We start from the raw sequence: 25858 nt of genomic DNA on the forward strand, positions 1-25858 counted from the left end.
CCCCGTGCCTGGCCGACCAATAATCATAATCACAATACCAATATTCTTCCAAAAGGCCAATAACAAACAGAGAACCAACCCAGCAGTGATAGTAAAATAATTATACGATGCCCACAAGACAGCAATTGCAACAAAATCTCATGGTGGAATAATTATCATAAAAGCAATGCAATAACAATTTGTCTCATGCCAACAATGCAATAATAATTCATCTTACGATAAACAATGTGACCATAATCCGTCGGATAAGAAATTCAACAGTTCATTGATTTAACAAACAAGGAAGTTAAGTAGATATCCTACCTTTTAAGCAAATCTTCGATAAATAGCAAAGCCATCCAATTTAATAATGTTCCTCAATAAAACCGTCACCTAAGACAAGCAATATTATGCATACAATCACTAATCTATCAATACAATAACGATTAAGACAAGAATCTATCCCAAAAACACCCAAAAACACACTCAAACAGCACGGTCAAACCCTTTGTAATACCAATCCTTTTAGGGACCCGTTGACTCACGCTGACCGACCTTAGTGAATTATCTTAGTATTTGGGAAACCTTACGAGAGATATCTTGTGTCATGATAAGCGTTGGGTGTGTGGTACTCGATCTAGTCGAGGCCACTTGATCGAGTAGATGGGAAGCTCGATCGAGTAGGGGCCACTCGATCGAGTAAGTTAGCTACTCGATCGAGTAGCGTGTTTACAGCGAGGATTTATATATCGTCTTTCGTGAAACCTTAAATCATTTCCGCCATTCATTTCCTAAACCTAGATGCCGTCACTCTTCCTTCTCCTTCACCATAGTTCCTTCCTTGAGGTCCTTGAAGATGCTTATGCCATGGGGATAGGTTGCTTGAATTGGGTAGCGGTCTTGATGCCAGATAGCTAAGCGTAGGTATGTCATCATCATCATCATTGTCGTTGTTGTTCTCAGTTAGGGTTATAGTGGTTGTGATAGATGTTTGTATTGTGTGTATAGGTTTGTTCCGTGGTTGTTTGACATCTTGTGATCAGGAGTGGAATCGATGCGGTGCGCTAAAGGTAGGTTCGCCTGCTCAGTACTGTTGAATGTCTAGAGTGTCTTTTGATGTGATTTGATTGCTGTAGTGTCGGTGTTGTGGTCTGATTGTGATGGTCGGTTTGTATTATGTTATTTCACGGTCGTTGTTTTGGTATAGCTGATTGTGTTGTATGTCTCTGGTTCTCGAGGTGCGTCCTCGGCTGAGTGGAGTCTCTTGCGGGAGTGGCTTCACGCCCTAGTTTCGCCCTCCATGGAACCCGCCACGGGAGGGGATGTGCACATTAATGGGACAGGGTTATCACTCGGTATGATGAGCGGGGCTTAGGTGGGAACGGCTGCGGTCCCCCACTGGCAAGGCTGGTCCAGTGGACAGTCGGTGACGATGATTGATTGGAGGAGTTGTGGCTGGTTTGTCTGCTGTTGTGTCTGCTTTGTTATGTCAGTGGTTGGTATGTCTCTTCAGTTACTGACCTTGTGTGGTTTTGTCTTCTTGTTTGCTTCTGTTGTGTCTGCCGTGATCCCTTATGGTGATCAGTCAGTCCTAGCAGGTGATGTCTTGGATGATAGCTGGACACTTAGCGGGATGAGTCTTTCACTAGTCATGACAGAAGTGTAGTCCACCTAGTTGATAGTAGTTCTAGTTGTATCTTTGTTATCATAGTTTGCTTAATCACTTGTAATAAACTTTAATTGTTCTTTTATCGACATTTGATTATTACTGTCCTCGGGCAACCGAGATGGTGATGCCCCTATATGCTAGGGAAGGTCTTGTTAAGGCTCCTTGGTATATGTTGGTCTCACAAAGTTAGGTAATGTTTCTTTTCATATTTTAGGTAATGTCAAGAAAGCATTTGTTGCTGTCATAAGTCGCGTATGCATTTTGGTCACTCACATGGTTTTCAGTGGTGTCTAAATTGCTTTATAGTCTGTATGCAGTTAAGTTGGATAAATCGAATACTATGTTTATAATGTTGTCGTTTGTACTTTTTGGTCATATAACGAATAATTAATGCATTTGGTGCCAGTTGGTAATAATATGTCCTACGAAGTATTACGTAGTCTTAGTGGTTTTTATGTTTGTAGGCATTGTAATCATGTAATGTCAAAGTAGATTGTGTTATAGTATGAATCCATGTTGTTTTTGATGTATGAGTCATGTCAATGGGATGTCAAATGTATCGGGTTGAGAAACATGGAGGTTGTTTGACGGTGAACTTCGGGGACGAAGTTCCTTTAAAGAGGGGAAGAGTAATGTCGCAAAAGAAAAATGATGTAATTATAACAATTTTGTAGTATTTTTGTGGTATTTTAAAATACCTGAGTGATTGTTTGAATAGTTCTATATGATTGTTAGGTTAACTTCATGAGTGGTTATAGTATAGTTGAGTGAGAATTTACAATTGTTGAATGAAATGGCATGTTGTATACTTTATTCCAGTAGTTATTTGTTGTGATGACTTGAGAATTCAATGTTGTTAGCAGGATTGTGTTGTAGGGTCAAAGTAATCGAGTATAATGAAACATATGTGGTGTAAGTCGGGAATATGTGTTGTTTTGAATCTATGATAAGACCGCGGTGTTGTATGTCTTGTAATTGGTAATTGTTGGTCGGTGATGAATGAAAGTATAGTCTCGTGGTTGTGTTGGTGCATGTTTGAATAATTTGATGTAGTAGTATAAATGATAGTCGAGTTGGTCGTGTTGGTGCATGGTATGCGTTCAGTAACTCAAAAAGGAAGTTAGTGGCTTGTTGAGGATTGTGTGTGTGTCGTGTGTTAGGTGGTTGATGATGATGATGTTTGATGAACAAACGTAGTGGGATAGTATTTCTAAACAGTTTTGTTGCTCTATGTTGGGTAAACGGTGGTGTTGACTTTGGATTCTTTGTCGTGCGGTTCGGGAGAGGATGAGTCGAACTTCGGGGACGAAGTTCTTTTTAAGGGGGAAAGACTGTAATACCCGTCCTTTTAGGGACCCGTTGACTGACATTGACCGACCTTAGTGACTTGTCTTGGTCTTTCGGAAACCTTACGAGAGATATCTTGTGTCATGATAAGTGTTGGGTGTGTGGTACTCGATCTAGTCGAGGCCACTCGATCGAGTAGATGGGAGGCTCGATCGAGTAGGGGCCACTCGATCGAGTATGTTAGCTACTCGATCGAGTATCGTGTTTACAGCGAGTATTTATATATCGTGTTTTGTGAAACCTTAAGTCATTTCCGCCATTCATTTCCTAAACCTAGATGTCGTCACTCTTCCTTCTCCTTCACCATAGTTCCTTCCTTGAGGTCCTTGAAGATGCTTATGCCATGGGGATAGGTTGCTTGAGTCGGGTAGCGGTCTTGATGCCGGATAGCTATGCGTAGGTATGTCATCATCATCATCATTGATGCGTGTCTAAAATATGATGTTTCACACTTTATTCTACACGCATTTCAGAGCTCAAATGTGCAATATATGCCATTATTTCCCTATTTTCCTCTACTTTCGTGTTTTTGTCTATTATTGCAGAAATATGAAGAATTGAGCGGAAATCGAGCCGAATCCATCCCTAAGTAATTGACATTGCATTTGATATGAAGTATTGACTCGAGGAATGAGCTTGGTGCGCATTTCAAGGCCTAAAGATAGCAAAAGCATGGGTGCGTACGAGTTTAACAAGCAAAGAAGTGCTTCTCGACATTGCAGCCTGCTTCAGATGACTATATCTTGAGTTCTAGACCTGATAATCGAGTGATTCCAATTGGAGGTGAAAGCTTATCCTCTTATCTTTCCAACGCCGCGTAGAACGCCTGATTTGACCAAGGAACGAAGAAATGGCAGCTGTTTTAAGATCGGTGCGCGATGCGAGAATTCGTCGAATGAATGCAGTGCATGCCGTTGGTCGATCGATGGTCCAAGTGGTCGATCGACCACCCCACGGGTTCCAGTAGCTACTGTTCGCTGCTACTTAGTCGATCGACTGATGCTTATGGTCGATCGACTGAACAACGGGTCTGATGCGCAAATTAAAAGATCGAGAATTCCAAAGCCCATTGTGATTAGGTTAGGAATAAAGGTTACGCATGATTTTTCCTATATAAACTAACCTATGTTTTCAGAATAATCATCAGTTTTTAGGAGAGACATTAGGTCTCGATTTTGGCATAGTTTACATTCTATTCAAATATTTTAGTTTCTCAATAATGTTCGCTATTTTGCATCTGGATTTCCTTTCGGCCTTCAGTTTCGGTATTTTTCAATCATAATTTCAGTCTTTAAGTTTATTATCTTCGTAGTTAGAATTTCTAGATTAGTTCCCTAAAGCCGTAATTTTCTTTATTGCGAATTTACTGTTAAATCGTTTTAATCATGCTTCCGTTTACTGCTTTAATTGCTTTCGTAGTTATAGTTAGAATTATTATGAGTAGCTAAATACCCCGTGCTAAGATGCGAGGGGATCTGTGGCGAAGACGACGTAGATTAGTAAACCTGATGTCGGCCTTTGGTCGATCGATGGATTCGATTAGTCGTCGATCGATCGACTGTTGGTCGATCGACCGCTTAGTGGTCGATCGATCGACGCGCGATAGATTAGCACCGTTTCAATGTTTTAATTGCAATATTTGACAACGAGACCGAGAGGAGACTTGTTAAATGCTTAGTATTTGACCGACCCACAAGATCGAGAGATAGGGGAGGGAAAATAGATTAATAAATTGAGACGACTAAATTGCTAAGATCGAAAGATAGGTAATTTAGGCACTAGGAATCACTCTTCAGGGCGAGAGCTAGTATTAGTGAGACCTAGGGACTAGTAGCATAGGCTGAGAGGCGCTACTTGTTAAGTTAGACCGAGAGGACTTCTTATTTGCCCACCTATCGTGATTTATCAGACTTACTTAGATACCGTCGTCGTAGCTGCAGTGAACCGACCGTCTTAGCATTCTTTTTATTATTGTTTACATCTCTTTTTTATTACTTGCCTTTTATTTATGCATTTAGACTTAGAAATAATCCAAATCAAAACCCCCCAGAAAATTCATAAGACCGAAATAAGACAATTAGAACTCCCTACCTCCCTGCGGATCGACCCTTACTACCGCTTGCTAGTTGTAGTTTGGAAATTATAAATATTATTTTTGATACTCACAACGACGGGTATCAAATTTTGGCGCCGTTGCCGGGGAGGCAGCGCTAGTTTTAGTTGTTTTTAATTTTAGTCTTTCTTTCTTTAGTCTCAGGGAACTTCGGTTCCTTGAGACCGTTCTCATGTCGTTCCTTCTGAGTTTTCCGCAGGAAGAGAACGAAATCTTTGGTGTTTATTTAGCCAGACTTTGGGAGTTTATTGAGCCCAGACGAGATGCCTTTTCTGATCTCCAAATATGCTGCACCATTTTTAAAAGCAAATGAATGACCCTACGCGAGCATACCTCGAGTCTATAGGTAAGTGGGATTTCGAAGGGATCCCCGTAATTGAGGTATTAGAATTCTTTAATTGGTTTGCTACTGAATCTCTTAAACCTACTTTTTCTCTTCATGTTGACTCGGATGAGGGGGTGGGTGAGACCTTAGAAACCAATCTAGGAAATCTTGTGACGGAGACATAGAGGAGACCATTAGCGTGGTTGACAATCCTTTTTATGAGGATAGTTTAGAACCCCTTTATGATTCTTGCACCGATAGTGAGGATGATTTGGAGGCTCTCTTTGAGAACCTCCATCTTGACGAGTCTAGCGATGAGGAGAGTGATAGTCTAGAGGTTAAATGGGATACTTATGATGATGAGTCTATTTTCGGAGACCCCATTGACCTATTTGACTTTACCATCCCATGCATTTGGGACGATTATCCACCTTCTCCTTAGTTGACCGGACTCCTCCACCTCACATGTCATACCCGTCGAGTATTTTAATTCTACTCGCGTTATTATTGAATCGAATGCACCTAAGTTCGTTAATTCTCCACCTGTGGTTAACTTGAGCTTTTATATTCCGCCCTTAGCTGGAGGGCAGAATTATTTTGTGGATGATTTTAAGAACTGCCATAGGAAATTTGTTAGGCTTAAATGTTTTTACATTTTGATTTCCTATGCTATTTCTATCTTATGGTGCTACTTACAGTTTTGTGTAGCACATGCGCAGATGTATGATAGGTTGCTGAGAGCCTTGAGTTGTTTTGATTGGGCTCCATTAGAGTAAGCTGCTGAAGAAAAAAGGTCGAGCGGGACCTGTCTGAAACCAGCGCTAGCCGGGAGGCAACCCGGATGTGATTTATTTAGTTTTGCGAATAAACTTCATAGTTGTTTAGAAATAAAAACTCTTAGTGTGTGCTTAGTTTCATTTTCGTCTTTAGACTGTTACAATTGGGTTTTGTGCAATTTTGGGCGCGTTATTTTGTGTATTTACAGGTTCATAGACCTCATTAGTTCAATTCATTGAGCTAATTAGAAGAAAACAGAACTTACAGCAGGTATTTCAGTCGATCGACTGGCCCTTGTGGTCGATCGACTGAGCTGCGACTTCCAGGAGTTTCTGTTCCTGTTCACCTTGGTCGATCGACTGGGTGATGTGGTCGATCGACCATGTTCGCTGCTGTACTTGTTTTTCGATCATTCCCCTGCTGTGTTTGATCAATTTGCGGAGTTGAGGGAGTCTTTTCTCCACTTTATTTTCCGTTTCATTTCTGTTTTCTTCTGTTTCTCTTAACTTTGCACATAATTGTCGCTTCATTATTGTTTTCTCGGTTTTATGCGTGGTATTTGTTTATCTTTTCACGTATTTATTGGTAGCATGCTGCTCATTGAAAAAACCCTAGCTCACGCTGGTTTGGGAGGTTTCCTTTTTGCGCTTTAAAGTCTTGTGAGTTCCCGAGTCCTTTTCATGTCTTATTTGTTTATTTTATCGCAAAATCCCATTTCCTTTGCTATTTTCATTACATGATTTTGCACAATGAAGACATTGTGTGATTTGGTTTGGGGAAGGGTTTTGCGTTGCATTTCATTTGCTTGCATTCACGTTTACATTTCAGTTTGCATTTGTTTATTTCATTTCCCTTATATATATACAAAAATTCAAACAAAAAAAAGCCAAAAAAATTTCAAAAAATTCCATAAAATGCACGTTTATTTTAGCATATAGGTCGAGTCGGAACGGTAGTATTTCTATGATGATTTTGCATTTGCACCTGTTTTGCCTGAGCCTTGCTAGATTAACATGTTATTAGTAGAATCGTAAATGCATATCTACGAGTTTTTGTTACATTCTTGCTGAACTTGAGACTTGACTTTGATTTTTGGCAAACTACATCATATTTCTGAGAATTAGAGCCTATAACTGGTGACATTCATGACCGGTTTAATTAGGAATGTGAGTAGTACTCCTTATGAGACATGTTTTCTTAATTTGCATGAATATGAATTTGATCTACTTAATACCTGTATGCGTTCGGTTTGTGGTTTGTTGACACATGTGGTAGAGGTTGCCTTTTCTCATTTTACCCATAAGCTTCACTACACGCCAAAAATGACCTTTTTTGTCCCATTACTACGTCCTACATTTAGCTTTGTCCTTGTCAAGCTAGTAGTCTGTGTTTTTGGGGTTGTTACTCGTTTTTGGGGGCATATGCTCTGTTGAGATGATGTTTGGAAAATGAAAAAGGAAAGAAAGAAACAAAAGAAAAAGAAAGAAAAAAATGAAAAAAAAATGATTCGAAAAAGAAATGAAAAAGAGGTTTCAGATCTTTTTTAAGCGATCGATCGCCAAATATGGTCGATCGACTGAGATTCGAGGAAGAAGTCAATTCGCATAATTTAATCCTTATCTTTTGGCGATTTTTGCTCCCATGTTTCATTTATATCCTATGGGGAGTTTATTGATTTGATAGTTTGGAGATTGTGAGTTTTGTGCTTGCTATAGCACCGTTTCGCTTGTTTATGAGCAAGAAGCTGGATGTTGCCACTTGGTTCCGTTTTGGTACTAGCTTGATCACCTGTACCACCACTTTACCATAAAATGTTTTGCCTCTTCTTACCCATACCTCACATATCCCATATATACCTCGGCATGTGTCATTGGTCATCTGTTTGGTTGGAATGCGTATGTACGGTCGTAGAGGTCATTTTCATATTTTATTGCTGGCATGTTTTCATAGGTCGTAGTTAGGTGAGAGTCACTACAAAATTACTTCTTTCTATCTTATACATTATTCACCTGTGCTTATTGAGTGATTTGAGCGACCCGTGAGAGTCCAATTTGACAAGTCTCTACAGTTGACGGTTCAGCATGTCTTTGACGACTCCATAACTCGTTTGCATGATTCACGTCACTAATTGATTATTAGTTGTCGCATTAAATTGGTTTTGGCCATTCGGTTTGCATTTCGCTCTGAGATTAAACTCGTTCCATTAGGTTTTAGGATCAAGTCTAGTTCTTGCTTGGGGACAAGCAAGGTTTGGTTTGGGGAGATTTGATGCGTGTCTAAAATATGATGTTTCACACTTTATTCTACACGCATTTCAGAGCTCAAATGTGCAATATATGCCATTATTTCCCTATTTTCCTCTACTTTCGTGTTTTTGTCTATTATTGCAGAAATATGAAGAATTGAGCGGAAATCGAGCCGAATCCATCCCTAAGTAATTGACATTGCATTTGATATGAAGTATTGACTCGAGGAATGAGCTTGGTGCGCATTTCAAGGCCTAAAGATAGCAAAAGCATGGGTGCGTACGAGTTTAACAAGCAAAGAAGTGCTTCTCGACATTGCAGCCTGCTTCAGATGACTATATCTTGAGTTCTAACCTGATAATCGAGTGATTCCAATTGGAGGTGAAAGCTTATCCTCTTATCTTTCCAACGCCGCGTAGAACGCCTGATTTGACCAAGGAACGAAGAAATGGCAGCTGTTTTAAGATCGGTGCGCGATGCGAGAATTCGTCGAATGCAGTGCAGCACTATGTTGGTCGATCGATGGTCCAAGTGGTCGATCGACCACCCCACGGGTTCCAGTAGCTACTGTTTGCTGCTACTTAGTCGATCGACTGATGCTTATGGTCGATCGACTGAACAACGGGTCTGATGCGCAAATTAAAAGATCGAGAATTCCAAAGCCCATTGTGATTAGGTTAGGAATAAAGGTTACGCATGATTTTTCCTATATAAACTAACCTATGTTTTCAGAATATTCATCAGTTTTTAGGAGAGACATTAGGTCTCGATTTTAGCATAGTTTACATTCTATTCAAATATTTTAGTTTCTCAATAATGTTCGCTATTTTGCATCTGGATTTCCTTTCGGCCTTCAGTTTCGGTATTTCTCAATCATAATTTCAGTCTTTAAGTTTATTATCTTCGTAGTTAGAATTGCTAGATTAGTTCCCTAAAGCCGTAATTTTCTTTATTGCGAATTTACTGTTAAATCGTTTTAATCATGCTTCCGTTTACTGCTTTAATTGCTTTCGTAGTTATAGTTAGAATTATTATGAGTAGCTAAATACCCCGTGCTAAGATGCGAGGGGATCGTGGCTAAGACGACGTAGATTAGTAAACCTGATGTCGGCCTTTGGTCGATCGATCGATTAGTCATCGATCGATCGACTCGTTGGTCGATCGATCGGCTTAGTGGTCGATCGACTGACGCGCGATAGATTAGCACCGTTTCAATGTTTTAATTGTAATATTTGACAACGAGACCGAGAGGAGACTTGTTAAATGCTTAGTATTTGACCGACCCACAAGATCGAGAGATAGGGGAGGGAAAATAGATTAATAAATTGAGACGACTAAATTGCTAAGATCGAAAGATAGGTAATTTAGGCACTAGGAATCACTCTTCAGGGCGAGAGCTAGTATTAGTGAGACCTAGGGACTAGTAGCATAGGATGAGAGGCGCTACTTGTTAAGTTAGACCGAGAGGACTTCTTATTTGCCCACCTATCGTGATTTATCAGACTTACTTAGATACCGTCGTAGTCGCAGTGAACCGACCGTCTTAGCATTCTTTTTATTATTGTTTACATCTCTTTTTTATTACTTGCCTTTTATTTATGCATTTAGACTTAGAAATAATCCAAATCAAAACCCCCCAGAAAATTCATAAGACCGAAATAAGACAATTAGAACTCCCTACCTCCCTGCGGATCGACCCTTACTACCGCTTGCTAGTTGTAGTTTGGAAATTATAAATATTATTTTTGATACTCACAACGACGGGTATCAATCATTGTCATTGTTGATCTCAGTTAGGGTTATAGTGGTTGTGATAGATGTTTGTATTGTGTGTATAGGTTTGTTACGTGGTTGTTTGACATCTTGTGATCGATAGTGGAATCGATGCGGTGCGCTAAAGGTAGGTTCGCCTACTCAATACTGTTGAATGTCTATAGTGTCTTTTGATGTGATTTGATTGCTGTAGTGTTGGTGTGGTGGTCTAATTGTGATGGTCGGTTGGTATTGTGTTGTTTCGGGGTCGTTGTTTTGGTATAGCTGATTGTGTTGTTTGTCTCTGGTTCTTGAGGTGCGTCCTCCCTGAGTGGAGTCACTTGCGGGAGTGGCTTCACGCCCTAATTTTGCCCTCCATGGAGCCCGCCACGGGAGGGGATGTGCACATTAATGGGACAGGGTTATCGCTCGGTATGATGAGCGGGGCTTAGGTGGGAACGGCTGCGGTCCCCCACTGGCAGGGTTGGTCCAGTAGACAGTCGGTGACGATGATTCATTGGAGGAGTTGTGGCTGGTATGTGTGTGCTATTGTGTCTGCTTTGTTATGTCAGTGGTTGGTATGTCTCTTCAGTTACTGACCTTGTGTGGTTTTGTCTTCTTGTTTGCTTCTGTTGTGTCTGCCGTGATCCCTTATGGTGAGCAGTCAGTCTTAGCAGGTGATGTCTTGGATGATAGCTGGACACTTGGCGGGATGAGTCTTTCACGAGTTATGACAGAAGTGTAGTCCACCTAGTTGATAGTAGTTCAGGTTGTATCTTTTTATCATAGTTTGCTTAATCACTTGTAATAAACTTTAATTGTTCTTTTATCGACATTTGATTATTACTGTCCTCGGGCAACCGAGATGGTGATGCCCCTATATGCTAGGGAAGGTCTTGTTAAGGCTCCTTGGTATATGGGGGTGTCTGTAACACCCCCATTTACTCAGGAGCCTTTAGCTAGACATTCCCAAGTAAATAGGACTGTTACTGTCTCGGTTTCCCGAGGTAGTGAATAACAAAGTTCAACTCACCAAAGTACTTTAAATTAAAACTTTAACGATTACAAGTTTATTACAAAGTAATCAACTAAAACATAATATAAATTAATTACAACTCGCAGCAGAAATAAATAAAGTGATAAAACCTTCTTTGTGGTCTAGACTTCTAGGTAGGTTGTCCAAGTCCTCACGCATTCCCATAAGCTCCCAAGTCAGCTAATCTTTAGTACCTGTCAAATCTGCTCCCCATAAAACGGTTCACCGCAGGTGTTCACGAATACACAGTCAACCGCGAGGTTGAGTAGGAATAAATAATAACAACAAAAACATACGATAATAATCCGATTTCCTTTTTATATTGCACAATCCCCTAGCAACGTGCTCCTTCCTTTTACTTAGCACACTTAAGCCAAGTTCTACTCGTCACACTAATCATCCCACCAATCCCTGGCCGGGGCAGCCTCAACCCGAAGGTGAGTAAACACACACTACATTACCAAAAGTTAATGTCTGCCTCAAGATATAGTTGAGTAATATCCACCAGATGGCCTGCAAACCAATCTGGGGCATGCCTCGAGTACATACGATAAATATCGTCTGCCAGAATAAATCTGTTCAACCACTCCACATTACTATAAGTAATATCTGCCAGAATAAATCTATTAATACTACAACAATACTCCACCACAATATAACCAACATATACAATGTAATTCTCTCTTCCAACAGTTACGATATTATTAACCAACATATGCAATATAAATCCTCCTTCCAACAATTACGATTATATCAACCAACACAATTCACATACGATCAATTCACTTTAATACAAACCATCCAACAAACATTATCGAGTAAAAGTTGAGTAGGATTTATCCCTACCTGGCAAGCGATTCCAATAAAGCAGCTCAAGCAATAGAATTATAATTCTTCACAACCGTCACCTAATCAAAATATTATAATATTTACAATTACTAACTATTTACTTTGTTTAAATAATTTTATCAATTATTAATTAATTAATTAATTAATTACGTTAATTATAATCTCGTATAATTATTCTCGTTTTAATTATAATACGAAAACCCGTTCATTAAAGTCAAGACCCGATTACTTATTAATACCCAAGTTAACCCGTCTAAAAACTAAATAAACCAAAACCCAAATCCCATAACAAACCACGTGAAAAACCCACGACACAAACCACACACAAATCCCGTGTCCAACACCTTCCCCAAACACCCACTTAAACACACCCACGCACGGCCACCAAGACTGCCACCCTCGCCTACCTCGTGCCTCCACTGCCACGACCCCCGATGACCTTCAAACACCAACCCAACCGTCCCCTATAACTCTCAAACTCATGCCCTAACAACCATCACATTACCAATTACCAAAAACCCGTCACATACAACTCACGTTTAACTACTAGCTACGATCATCACCCGACTCCGACAACCCCACCCAACCTGGCCGCCACTGGTCCGCAATACAACGGACATAGACACACCTTAACCTCTCGCTATACCGCCACCAGCACCCTACAATATTACGCCCTAAACACCACACTAAAATCCGACACAACCAACACCTCACCACCACTGGCCACCACTGTCACCACCACTGACCAACGGTGGTTCCAGGGGTAGCCCCTCTTCCGCTCGACCCAAATACGACACCACAACAACCACCAAAAACCGACACCAACAACAACTATAGCTCCTCCCCTGTTTCACGTTTTCCGGCCAACCACATGCGCAAACAACCACCCTTAACCGCCCCTTACCACCCACTGTGGTCGACTCGACCCCATGACCCAGCCCCACCAAGCCCAGGTCAGACGAGTCAAATAAAAGAGTTCGTAACCCGTGTCAATTGCTAAACACGACTACCTTAAAAACCTCCTGCAAACACCCCACTCCCTCGGTCAACGGTGGTCAACGGTAGTCAACGGTCACTCCCTGATGGTCCACGGTCAGTGTCAAGGTCACGGCTAGTCTAGAGGTGGTCTAAATTACGAGTTATATTAGTTATAAAATCGATACATTAAATTGTGAGACGGTCTTACCTTTATCGCTTGCTCTTCCGTCTTCTTAAATCTCCTTCCTCTACTTTTATGAATTACTTTTCAGATTACTAGGTATTTATAGTCTAGAATTAGAGAGCATATGAGGCCAATTAGGAAACCTTTCCCTTATTTCGATTATTACCATATAATTACTATACAATTATTATACTTATTATTTTATTATTAAATCCCGCATCGAATCCCGACTACCACTCATAATAGACCTAATATAATCAGCCAATAACTATTTCACATGACTCAAGGCTCATCTGGCTTTGAATTAAATTCCCGACTCACTTACTTTATTATCCAATTAACGTCTTATTTGTAAATATTATTAGAAATGTCATTTACTCAATTATTAAATTACATAAATTATTTTCATAAATTATTATCAAAATACGGAGTATTACAGTGTCACACCCTTGGTCAAGGCGGTCAACGCCGGTCAAAGCTCCTCTGGTCAGTCACGGTGGTGGTCAATGGTGGTTGGTCAAAGGCGGTTGTCAATGGTCAAACTTACATATGTAAACAATTGATTAAAAGATGAAAATAAGATCTTACTAATTAATCTTAAGATGGATGTTTTCCCTTCTGTTTCTAATTCCTTCTCTTTTATCTCTCTTAACTCCCTCTCTATATTTTGTGATTTGTAGTTGTGAGCAATAGAATTTAAGGTGATGGGTGAAGGGAATATATATATATATATATATATATATATATATATATATAAGGAAGCTTTTAAGAAATTGCTAGGAAATAGGATATAATAATATAATATGTAAAATATCTAAGATAGGTGGATTAGATGATGATGATAATAATAATAATAATAATAATAATAATAATAATAATAATAATAATAATAATAATAATAATAATAATAATAATAATAATAATAATAATAATAATAATAATAATAATAATAATAATAATAATAATAATAATAATAATAATAACAATAATAATAATTATTATTATTATTAAAAGAGAAACTTTTGAAGCGATTTCATTGACTATGACTTTTGTTATTAAAACAAGTGATAAAAAGTGTAGATTAATTTTGAGATATGAGATAGGATAAACTTTGACATAAGGTTACGCATACTAGTGAGTTTAACTACAATTCAAATACCACTACCAAATTAGGGAACAAATTATATAGCTAAATAAAAGCTCTAAAGTCTAAAACATTGGTTAGGTATATAAATACACACCATTATGCACATTAACCTCTGCACAATTTTTTCCCCTTCTTATAGATTCTTACATCTTATTAGTTCATGTTTACTTTCAGTGTATATATTAGTCCAATATGCCAAATTCATGGATTGGTAGATACATTATATTTTTTGTTGATTAGACCTTCTTTATCAATGAAAGGTCATAACCTAGGTCACATATATAAATATTACTTTTATATTCATGACCACCTTATTTAATCTACATTATTTTTTTGATGTTTATCAATGACCACCTTAACCTACCTTTTCTCTCTTACTAAAAATATGGCCACATGTCAAACTATTATTGGGTTAGTTTGATTTTGTAATTTATTTTTATTTAAGAGATGCTATCACCCAATTATTTTGTGACCCATGACGGTCATCATAGAGGGCATGAAATGTGGTCAAGTTGGTTGTAGAAGCCCATATTCTTCTTTGTTTTGCTGAACGGTCATGTATTTCATTGCAATTTATCTTTATTTTTGGCCTTTTTAATTCGTTGACCGATCACCATTTTTGTTGATAAAGATGGCCTTAGGTTTTTTTGCTCTTTCATTTGTGTTTTTACAGCTAATCATTGTAGGGTATACCATTACGATTTGTTATTTGCCCTTTAATTCCTGTGTTCTTTGCTTTTTTTCTACTGTACAATATATACTAGTTTTTAATCCGTGCAATATTACACGGGTTGTAACGTCGGGTGTTATCATTAGACATGAGTATATAAATGAGCGTTATTATCCAATGATGTGATAATATAAATAGTCGTGATAGGAGTGCCTAGTTGAGGATCAATATGAACAAATGCAGGTAATGAAACTCCTCTGGCTTATCGTCTTGATGAAACTAATATATATAGAGTTTTTCTAAAATGTGCCCTAAGGGCACATGTTAATAATCCTTAAAAGGAAAGTTTAACAATAAATATGGCTTTGAAATCTGGAAAATTGGTTTATATATAATATATGAATATTAGGTAATATACACTTGTATTTTGTATTACGCACTTTTAATTTTATTTTATTTTTCAAAATGCCTACTTAATAATAATAATAATAATAATAATAATAACAACAACAACAACAACAACAACAACAACAACAACAACAACAACAACAACAACAACAACAACAACAACAACAACAACAACAACAACAACAACAACAACAACAACAACAACAACAACAACAACAACAACAACAACAACAACAACAACAACAACAACAACAACAACAACAACAACAACAACAACAACAACAACAACAATAATAATAATAATATAAATAATAATAATTTTCGCGACGGTTGTTGCTGCCTCAGAGTCTGTTTTCTCTTTGACACCACGCCAGCTTGCTTTGTGGCAGTCTTAGCAGGGTTCTCACTCCTCTGATTGGTTGCGTGCGGTTCCTATCTCGGGGTTGGGTCAGACTATGAACGGGAGGACTTACCGTTGTGTGCTTGGGTATGTCTGGGTGTTCCGTTATTCACGGTATCTAGGCCCTGTCCTGCTTGCTCTCGGGTTTTTGCTGATGATATTTTTGGGGACCACGATGTTTCTTGTACTGGTACTGTCGGTGTTAAACATCGGCATAACCTCGTCTGTGACACTCTTTTCGACATCTGCTATAGATCTGGTATTTCTGCGGGAAAGGAGGTTGATATCGGTTTGGTTGACGGGCATGGTGGTTCTCTTCGTCCTGCGGATTTGCTGCTTTATTCTTGGGACAGAGGGTGTGAATGTGTGATGTGTGCGTTGACTTGACAGGGTCTTCTCCTTTGACTCAGACTAGGATGACGGAATTTGTGCCTGGCCGGGTTGTTGCTGATGCTGCTTAGCGTAAGTGTGCTAAGTACGGGGATTTGTGTGCGGCAGTGGGTTATGGTTTCCTTCCCTTCTCTTTCTCATCACTTGGGGAGCTGGGTTCGGATGTTGTTGCCTTGCTCAAGCGGATCCAAAAATTCTCGGTATTTCAGGATGCGGGGGCTCGGGTGGCCGCTTACATTTTTACTAGACTTAGCTTTGCTGTTGCTAAGGGTGTGGGAGCCCAGATTGTCTTATGAAGATATTCCGTATATGTCGATATTCCATATTATATTATGATATATTGTACGTAGGATTTAGTTTCCTTATCTCGGGTTTTCATAAACTAGCTAGGGTATGTCTTATTGTGCAAGTCATTAGATGCTATATAAACGATGTATTGTATTGTAATTGAGATATACAATAATAACATAATCTTTCCCAAATTCTTTCATGGTACCAGTGACCTAGGTTAAGAAAAGAAAAGAAATCATGACAAAGAGCGGCGGCACAACTAGAGGCGATGGCAAGCAAATTCCGATGGCTATTCCACAGTCATCACCATTGTACCTCCATCCCTCCGACAGCCCAGGTATCATGATTACACAAACTGTATTTACTGGTGATAATTATGATAATTGGTCTGATGCAGTTCGGATGGGACTTGAGTCGAAAAACAAATTGGATTTTCTTGATGGGAAAATCGAAGAACCGACAGTAGCCAAAGGAGAAGTAGAGACGGTAGAGCATGTTGCTTGGCGCCAGTGTTTTTCCATGGTGAAGACGTGATTGAGAAACGTGATAGACCCGAAGCTATATGCCAGCATAGCCTTCTCGGGAACAGTCAAAGAAATTTGGGACGAGTTGAAGGAAAGGTATGCAACGGGAAACGCACCTAGGATCCATCAACTAAAGTTCAAATTGAGCGAATTAAAACAAGGGAAACTGACCATAGTGGAGTACTATACCAAATTGAAAGCGGTATGGGATGAATTGGCCAGTTATAGCCGTGTACCAAGGTGCACTTGTGGAGCTGGGAAAGAAATTTTGAGAGAAAAGGAAGAGGAGAAGGTACATCAATTTTTAATGGGCCTTGATGATGCGGTTTATGGTGGATAACGCACTAATCTACTGATGGAGGAACCAATTCCAGCCTTGAGTCGGGTGTATGGCATTATCTTGCCAGAAGAAAGGCACAAAGCAATTGTGCGATCAAAGGAAGACAAAACAGACGAAGCTGCATTCTCTGTGCGAAAGAATCAGTCTAGTAACTGTGGTGAACGAGCAAAGTATACAGGTGAGGTGGACGATCAAGAAGAACGTTGCACTTACTGTAACAAATGGGGCCATGATTGTAACACCTCCATTTATTTAAGGACCTGAACTAGGACTCCTCAGATAAATGACGGTGTTACCATCTCGGAAACCCGAGGCAGTAGATAACAAAGGGAAGAAAACACAGTACTTTATTAAAATGTTTATAGTGAGATTACAACTGGAAATAAAACAAATTCTCAAAATACGACCAAAAGATAAAGTCTGATAAAACTACTAAAAGACTAAGGTGGGCAAGGCACTAAGTCAGTCATCCAAGCTCTCTTCCCGGCCAGCTCCTGTCAGTCTCGGAAATACCTGTCAATCTGCTCACCAATAATTGGATCATCACAGGTGTACACGAATACACAGGGTCAGCCGCGAAGCTGAGTGGGTAATACTATAAAACAGCAACATAATACACATTCTCCTCCATCACCACTACCGCCAACACAACTCATAACCCGGACAACCCAGCCATACCGATCCCCGGTAGATTATACATCAACCGTAGCCGATCTGCCAGCTCGCAGCTGAGGACACCAGGGCAAGTCCTGCAGAACCCGCCTGGGCCTTATCACCACACCATACTCACCTCCACCTCCACCAACTCCGATGCAATAATATATAAAAACAGTTCAACGATAATACTTGACGGAATTAAATCAGACAATCATATTATAACATGTAAATCACCGATTCAGTCAATCCAGTCACATAGTACTATATCAAGTCCAGTGTATTCCCTACCTCAAATAGCGGTAATAAGCTAACTGCAGATCAGAAGTACTCCACCCGAAACTCGCCACCTAAACATATACATAACATAATTAATTCACTTAACTATTCCCGTTCCCATACTCAAGAGTTACTATAAGTAGAAACTTTCCCAATTTAGAAGTTACTAAAAATATAAGTTACCCAAAATAGAAAGTTTCCTAAAATTGGAAGTTTCCAAAATAGCAATTACCAAAAATACCAGGTTACTAAAAATAGTAACCTTCCCGAAATAAAATCCCGACTCAAAACTTAAATATATTATTCCGTCACCGCTACTTAATATTAACTTAATAACTAAACTAATAATGTAAATAATAGAAATAATAGAAATATACATATTTCCCGACTTACTAAAAAAGAAACCGTAACAAAATTACCCAAAAACAAAAATCCAACCCGACACACAAACACGCCCCCTTCAACCCGACACAACTCCCTCCAACAGCCGCCAGCCCTCACCGCCGACCACCAGGCCTGACACCAGGTCTGGCCTGGTCACCTCCCACCACCACCAACGTGGTTGACCCACGCCGGTGGTCAGAACCACCCCCACCAACACCCCCTGCTTGTGACCCTGCCGCCACAAATGCCACAACCAGCCCCCTTTTCGACTCGCCTGCCACCACGACACAACCCCGCCACCCTTACCAACCACCACCCTTGACACCACCGTCGAAAGGCGACCCTGACACACGTGGCACCACCGTTTCGACCTCCCCCGAGTCCACGGTGGTGCCACCCCATTACCCTATGTCTGAAATGCAACAAAAACCCCCATATCAAACCCGACACCTAATCACCACCACTGCAACCAGCAACAGCGACGCCAACCACTCAACCCACCACCACACGACTCGACTCACCACCACCAACACCTCCCACACTCCGAAAACTACTACAACAGTCCCTAAACGACGTACAACTCAGATCAAACTAACGTGACAGAAATGCAAAACAGGGAACCTTACCTATGACGACCGTCGATCTGTGCTATTCCGGCAAGTACAACCACCCTCGTCCACTGGCAACGGCTTCCCTAGACTCACGGCAGACCCTACTCCCTCCACACTCACCGGCGTGCGCTCGTTGGCTGTATAAGGGGCTTGCGACGTGAAAGAAAAGGGGTTGATGATGGTGATGTGAAAAATGACGGTAGGAAGGGGGGATTGGGTTTTAAGGATGCATTAGGGTTTGTTTTAGGGTTTTGGTGAGGTAAGAAGGTAAATGGGTAAGTGGGTAAATGGGTTATAACACCTTGACCCAAAATGCCACCTAAAACTATAAACCCGACTCATCTTACAACATGAATCAATCAATTACCTTTACGCTTTTACCATTACCATAATAACATGATTTAATTACCTTTACGCTACTATTAAATAATAATATCTCGCTCAATCGATAATAAAATACGGGGTATTACAGTCTTCCTCCCTTAAAATGAACTTCGTCGCGAAGTTCGCTCCCATACCAAACATGTCATCCGAATATAAAGACATCCTGTATAACTAACACAGTCAAACACACAACTAGACTACATAAACACGAAATGTTACATTCTACCCTCCTAAAAATAAAGTTACGTCTCGTAACTTACCTCAAGTGAACAGATGTGGATAACTCTCTCTCATTGCGGCCTCGGTTTCCCAGGTAGCCTCCTCTGCCTTATGATTAGTCCACAACACCTTCACTAAAGCAGTCTCTCCGTGCCGGGTCTTCCTAACTTTCCTGTCCAAGATCTCCTTAGGTGTCTCGATGTAGGTCAACTGCTCGTCCACCTCGACCACATCATGGCTCAAAATGTGCGAAGGGTCACTCAAATATCTCCGCAACTGAGAAACATGGAAGACATTATGTACCCTGGCTAAAGCTGGTGGTAGGGCTAGCCGATATGCCACCTCTCCAACTCTATCCAAGATCTCATATGGCCCAATAAACTTCTGGCTCAACTTCCCCCGTTTCCCGAATCTCATCACTCCCTTCATCGGAGACACTCTAAGAAGTACTTTCTCTCCCACCTGGAAAGAAATGTCGCTTCTCCTAGCGTCAGCATAACTCTTCTGCCGGTCCTGGGCAGCCCTCATCTTCGTCGAATGATCCGCACTTGCTCAACCATCTCTGAATCATCTCTCGGTCCCAAAACTACCGCATCGCTCGATCATCCCAACACACAGGACTCCTACACTTCCGCCATATAGAGCCTCAAATGGAGCCATCCCAATACTAGCGTGGTAACGTTGTTGTATGAAAACTCAATCAACCCAGTCTATCCTCCCAAGACCCACCGAACTCCAAAACACAAGCCCTCAACATGTCCTCGAGTGTCCGAATAGTCCTCTCTCGTCTCGACCATCTGTAGCTGGATGAAAAGCGGTGCTCATCTTTAATTGAGTACCCATTAATGATCGCAACTCCGCCAGAATTTGGATATAAACTGGAGTCTCTATCGGAAATGATGTCCTTGGGCACACCATGTAGCTTCACCACATACTGAACATAAGCCTTGGCCAACTCAGCTTTACTCCAAGTATCCTTCATGGGGATAAAGTGAGCCGACTTGGTTAGCCTATCCACGATCACCCAAATCATATTGTTATCTCTCTGAGTTCGAGGCAACCCCACAATGAAGTCCATGGAAATGCTCTCCCACTTCCACTCCGGCACATCTAATTGTTGGACCTTCCCTTGCGGTCTCTTATGTTCACCCTTCACTCTCTGGCACGTCAAGCATCGAGCTACTAACTCAGCAACTTCCTTCTTCATATTCGGCCACCAAAAAGTCTTCTTCAGGTCCTTGTACAGCTTATCTCCCCCAGGATGAACCGAGTATGGTGTAGCATGAGCCTCAGTAATAATCTTCCTCTTCAGCTCCTCATTATCCGGAACACACCACCGTCCTCCAAACCTCAGACTACCATCAGCATGGATAACAAACTTGGAATCAACCCCAGCTTCTGCCTGTTCTACTGTGCTGCGCCACTTCTGAATTCTAGCATCGGCCTCCTGTAACTCTCGGATCTCCTCATATAACTCCGGCTCAACGGTCAAGTCCCCAAGAGTCTCCCCTTTCCGGATCATGTGGATTCCCATCTCCTGCAGCTCATTATGCATCCTCACCCTAGATCTGGCACTGCTCAAAACATGGATGGATTTCCTGCTCAAAGCATCAGCTACGACATTCGCTTTCCCCTCATGATAAAGTATCTCCATGTCATAGTCGCCAATCAATTCGATCCATCTCCTCTGTCTCATGTTCAACTCCTTTTGTGTGTAAATGTATTTTAAGCTCTTGTGATCGGAAAACACTTTGAAGGTAGCTCCATAAAGATAATGTCGCCATAATTTAAGCGCAAACACCACTGCCCCCAACTCTAGATCATGAGTAGGGTAATTCTTCTCATATGTCTTCAATTGTCGAGAAGCGTAAGCGATTACCTTCCCGTTCTGCATCAATACGCACCCCAGACCCTTCTTGGAAGCATCAGTATACACCTCAAAATTATCATTCCCATCTGGTAGTGCAAGGATAGGAGCTGTAGTGAGACGTTCTTTGAGGGTTAGAAACGCCTCCTCACAACTCTCATCCCAAACAAACCTGTTCTCCTTCTGCATCAATGACGTCAATGGCTTTGCGATCTTCGAGAAGTCCTTGACAAATCTTCGATAATAACCTGCTAGCCCCAAGAAGCTTCGGATCTCACCCACATTCTTAGGACTCTGCCATCTTGTCACTGCCTCAATTTTACTAGGATCAACCGACACCCCTTCCTTGGAAATCACATGCCCCCTTAAAAGCAACTTTCTTCAACGAACTCGCACTTGCTCACTTGGCATATAAGCTGGTTCTCCTCCAAGGTTTTCAAGACTAATCTCAAATGTTCCTCATGTTCTTCCTCATTCTTGGAGTACACCAGGATATCATCGATGAACACAACCACGAACTTGTCCAGGTAAGGACTGAACACTCGATTCATCAAGTCCATGAACACTGCTGGCGCATTAGTCAACCCGAATGGCATGACCACGAACTCATAGTGCCCATACCTGGTTCTGAAAGCGGTCTTAGGTATGTCTTCGTTCTTAATCCTCAACTGGTGATAACCCGACCTCAGATCGATCTTAGAGAAAACTCCGGCTCCACTTAATTGATCGAACAAATCATCGATCCTTGGCAAAGGATAACGGTTCTTGATGGTCACATTGTTCAACTCACGGTAATCCACGCAAAGTCTCTAGCTTCCATCTTTCTTCTTGACAAACAACACTGGTGCTCCCTAAGGTGAAACACTAGGCCGTATGTAACCTTTCTCTGCTAGCTCATCCAACTGTTTCTTCAATTCCTCCATCTCCTTTGGTCCCATACGGTAAGGTGGTTTAGAAATCGGCCCTGTGCCCGGCTTCAGATCAATGGAAAAGTCCACTTCTCTTTTCGGTGGTAACCCTGGAATGTCCTCCGGAAATACTCTCTCGAATTCCCTCACCACTGGAATCTCAGACACCTTAGGGGTCTCCGACTCACTATCCCACATCTGACACAAGATCAACTGATCCCCTTTCCTCAGACTCGACTTTAGGGTGTTAACAGATATGAATTTGACTCTTGGCTTGACCACATACCCCTTATAAGACACCCTAGATCCATTAGGTCCCCTCAAAGAGATTTTCTTCTGATAGCAATCGATAAAAGCTTTGTATTTCCCTAACCAGTCCATCCCCAGAATCACCTCAAAACCCCCCAAGGGAAACTCTATAAGGTCACAGTGAAACACAACCTCTCCGATCTGGATTGGTACCCCAGTGTAGACTCTATCACAAGACACCTACTCCCCCCGAAGGTACAACTACCGAATCAACAATTCTATCATATGACTTAAGGGTTAAGACTCTGGCATGTTCCGCAGATATAAAGGAATGTGTAGCTCCGGAATCAAACAACACAAAGGTGGGTTTAGAGTTAACAGGAAATGTACCAGTCACCACATGAGCGTCATTCTTAGCTGCCTCCTTGCCCATGGCAAAGAGCTTGCCACTGGACTTAGCCCCACTCTGACTTGAAGAAGCTGCTCCAGATTGTTTGTTCCCCTCATTTGCAGTCTTCTGAAAGTTGGTACTCCCACTCTGCTGACTCTGCTGGTTACGGTTCTGGTAGTTGTTGTAGCTTCCCGGTAATCGGCACTAGCTCCGGACCTCGCACCTCCCCATAGCCGGACATAGGTGTGCGATAAACTGTTATACCTGACCCCACCGAACGAGAGCCACCGAACCCGGACATAGGCGCCCTGTATCCACCATCGATTCACCCCGGATGATCGGCATTCAAACCTCTTGTGTCCTGTCTTTCCACAGCCAAAACAAGTAATCCCCGCAGGCTACCTCCCCGCTGGTGCCCCCCGAAGCCGCCTCCACTCGAGCTCTCATACCCCCGGGGCACCTTTGTTAGTGGAGTACCCACCATATCTGCCCGAACTCGCTTCTTTGCCCCAAAGATTATCTCTCGTGGTCTCCAGCTTCCTTTTCTCAGCCTTGCCTTTCTTATCAGCCTTGATCTGATCCGAGAGCCTCTCAGCAGCACCAGCCCTTAAGTAAATGTCCTGAACTGTAGTGGGTGGAGCTGCTGTGAGCCTCTTCTTGATGTCCATCGTAAGTCCCTGCTCAAACCTCATAGCCAGCATAGCCTCATTCTGCCCAAAGTCATCAATGTATGAGGATAACTGTCGAAATTTCCGATGATAAGCCTCCACTGTCATATCTTCTGTCATCTTGAAAGTGTCAAACTCCTCCCGTAGTTTGGCTTTTTGGAACTCGGGCATGAACTCATTCTTCAGAAACTCTTGGAATTCCAACCAAGACACATGTCCCGTCTCAAGATCTCTAGCAACCTGTCGAATCTCCACCTTATTCCTGGTCCACCAGTCACCGGCTGTGGCCCTAAGATAGTGGGCAGCTTGATCCACTGCGCAGCTCTTAGGACATGCTATCGGCTCAAACAGATTGGTGAATTCTCTACACCATTCCCCCAGCAATTGAGGTTCCCCCTCTCCAGTGAATATTGTGGGGTTATGCCTTGCCACAATGGTGCTCATCTTCCCCGGATCCACTCGTTTGGCCTTTAGGGCCTCATTCTCAGCTCGGAGCCTATTCAACTCCGCTTGGGTGTCATTAGCAGCGGTATCCCTTTTCGGAGGCATGTCTATAAAAATTTAGGAGAGTTAGTGATGTTCCCTGCAACACTAGAATTACATCGGCTACTCTAGTCAATTCTAATCATCTCCTACCCTACATATCTAGCTAACATGGTTCAGGGATCACATAACCGCATATCACTAGACATAACATCCATCTTAAAATCTTAAGCGTCATATATATATAAATATCTTACTTTATTATCATGCCAATTCTTACCTCCGAATCACAAATAACACATGTGTACTCATACTAACAGCATATCATTTTGCCTAATTTCTCATATCATAAAATAGTCTTTCATGTTCAATATCATACAACTGAGAGGGCCAATGGTTCGGTGTGAGGGGGCCCCTAACTCATCCCTTACCTTTAGTGTGCTCCTAACAGTTCTATCCCGGGGGTTCATTTTATTTGACTCTTCCTAAATTCATTAGATTCATTGGTTTAGGCCTGAGGATCGTTCTCTCTGATACCACTTTGTAAGACCCCCATTTATTTAAGGACCTGAACTAGGACTCCTCAGATAAATGACGGTGTTACCATCTCGGAAACCCGAGGCAGTAGATAACAAAGGGAAGAAAACACAGTACTTTATTAAAATGTTTATAGTGAGATTACAACTGGAAATAAAACAAAGTCTCAAAATACGACCAAAAGATAAAGTCTGATAAAACTACTAAAAGACTAAGGTGGGCTAGGCACTAAGTCAGTCATCCAAGCTCTCTTCCGGCCAGCGGCCCCGTCGGTCTCGGAAATACTGTCAATCTGCTCACCAATAAGTGGATCATCACGGGCGTACCACGAATACATTATTGTGGTCACCGCGAAGGCTGAGTAGGTAATACAATAAAACAGCAACATAATACACATGCTCCTCCATCACCACCACCGCCAACACAACTCATAACCCGGACAACCCAGCCATACCGATCCCCGGTAGACTATACATCAACCGTAGCCGATCTGCCAACTCGCAGCTGAGGACACCAGGGCAAGTCCTGCAGAACCCGCCTGGGCCTTATTACCACACCATACTCACCTCCACCTCCACCAACTCCGATGCAATAATATATGAAAACAGTTCAACGATAATACTTGACGGAATTAAATCAGACAATCATATTATAACATGTAAATCACCGATTCAGTCAATCCAGTCACATAGTACTATATCAAGTCTAGTGTATTCCCTACCTCAAATAGCGGTAATAAGCTAACTGCAGATCAGAAGTACTCCACCCGAAACTCGCCACCTAAACATATACATAACAT

At 41.4% G+C, this 25858-nt stretch overlaps 1 protein-coding gene across 1 annotated transcript; it reads right to left on the bottom strand.

Annotated features, from left to right (window-relative positions):
- Positions 1 to 17922: 17922 nt before the first annotated feature.
- On the bottom strand, positions 17923 to 24588 carry LOC141619934 (uncharacterized). The gene is made up of 4 exons (XM_074436938.1): positions 23832 to 24588; positions 21996 to 22071; positions 21080 to 21554; positions 17923 to 17946 (listed from the first exon to the last, which is right to left on the bottom strand). The coding sequence occupies exons 1-4, from the start codon at positions 24586 to 24588 to the stop codon at positions 17923 to 17925; spliced, it is 1332 nt and encodes a 443-aa protein (XP_074293039.1).
- Positions 24589 to 25858: the final 1270 nt, after the last annotated feature.

This window comes from Silene latifolia, chromosome X, assembly GCF_048544455.1.
Source record: "Silene latifolia isolate original U9 population chromosome X, ASM4854445v1, whole genome shotgun sequence".
NCBI lineage: Eukaryota > Viridiplantae > Streptophyta > Magnoliopsida > Caryophyllales > Caryophyllaceae > Silene > Silene latifolia.

Coding starts and splice junctions, on each gene's coding strand:
- LOC141619934 (XM_074436938.1), bottom strand. CDS start 24,588: ATGCCTCCGAAAAGGGATACCGCTGCTAATGACACCCAAGCGGAGTTG. Junction 22,072..23,831: donor TGGGTACTCCACTAACAAAG/GTGCCCCGGGGG, acceptor TGGGGCTAGCAG/GTTATTATCGAAGATTTGTC. Junction 21,555..21,995: donor TTGATGCAGAAGGAGAACAG/GTTTGTTTGGGA, acceptor TGCTTTGAGCAG/GAAATCCATCCATGTTTTGA.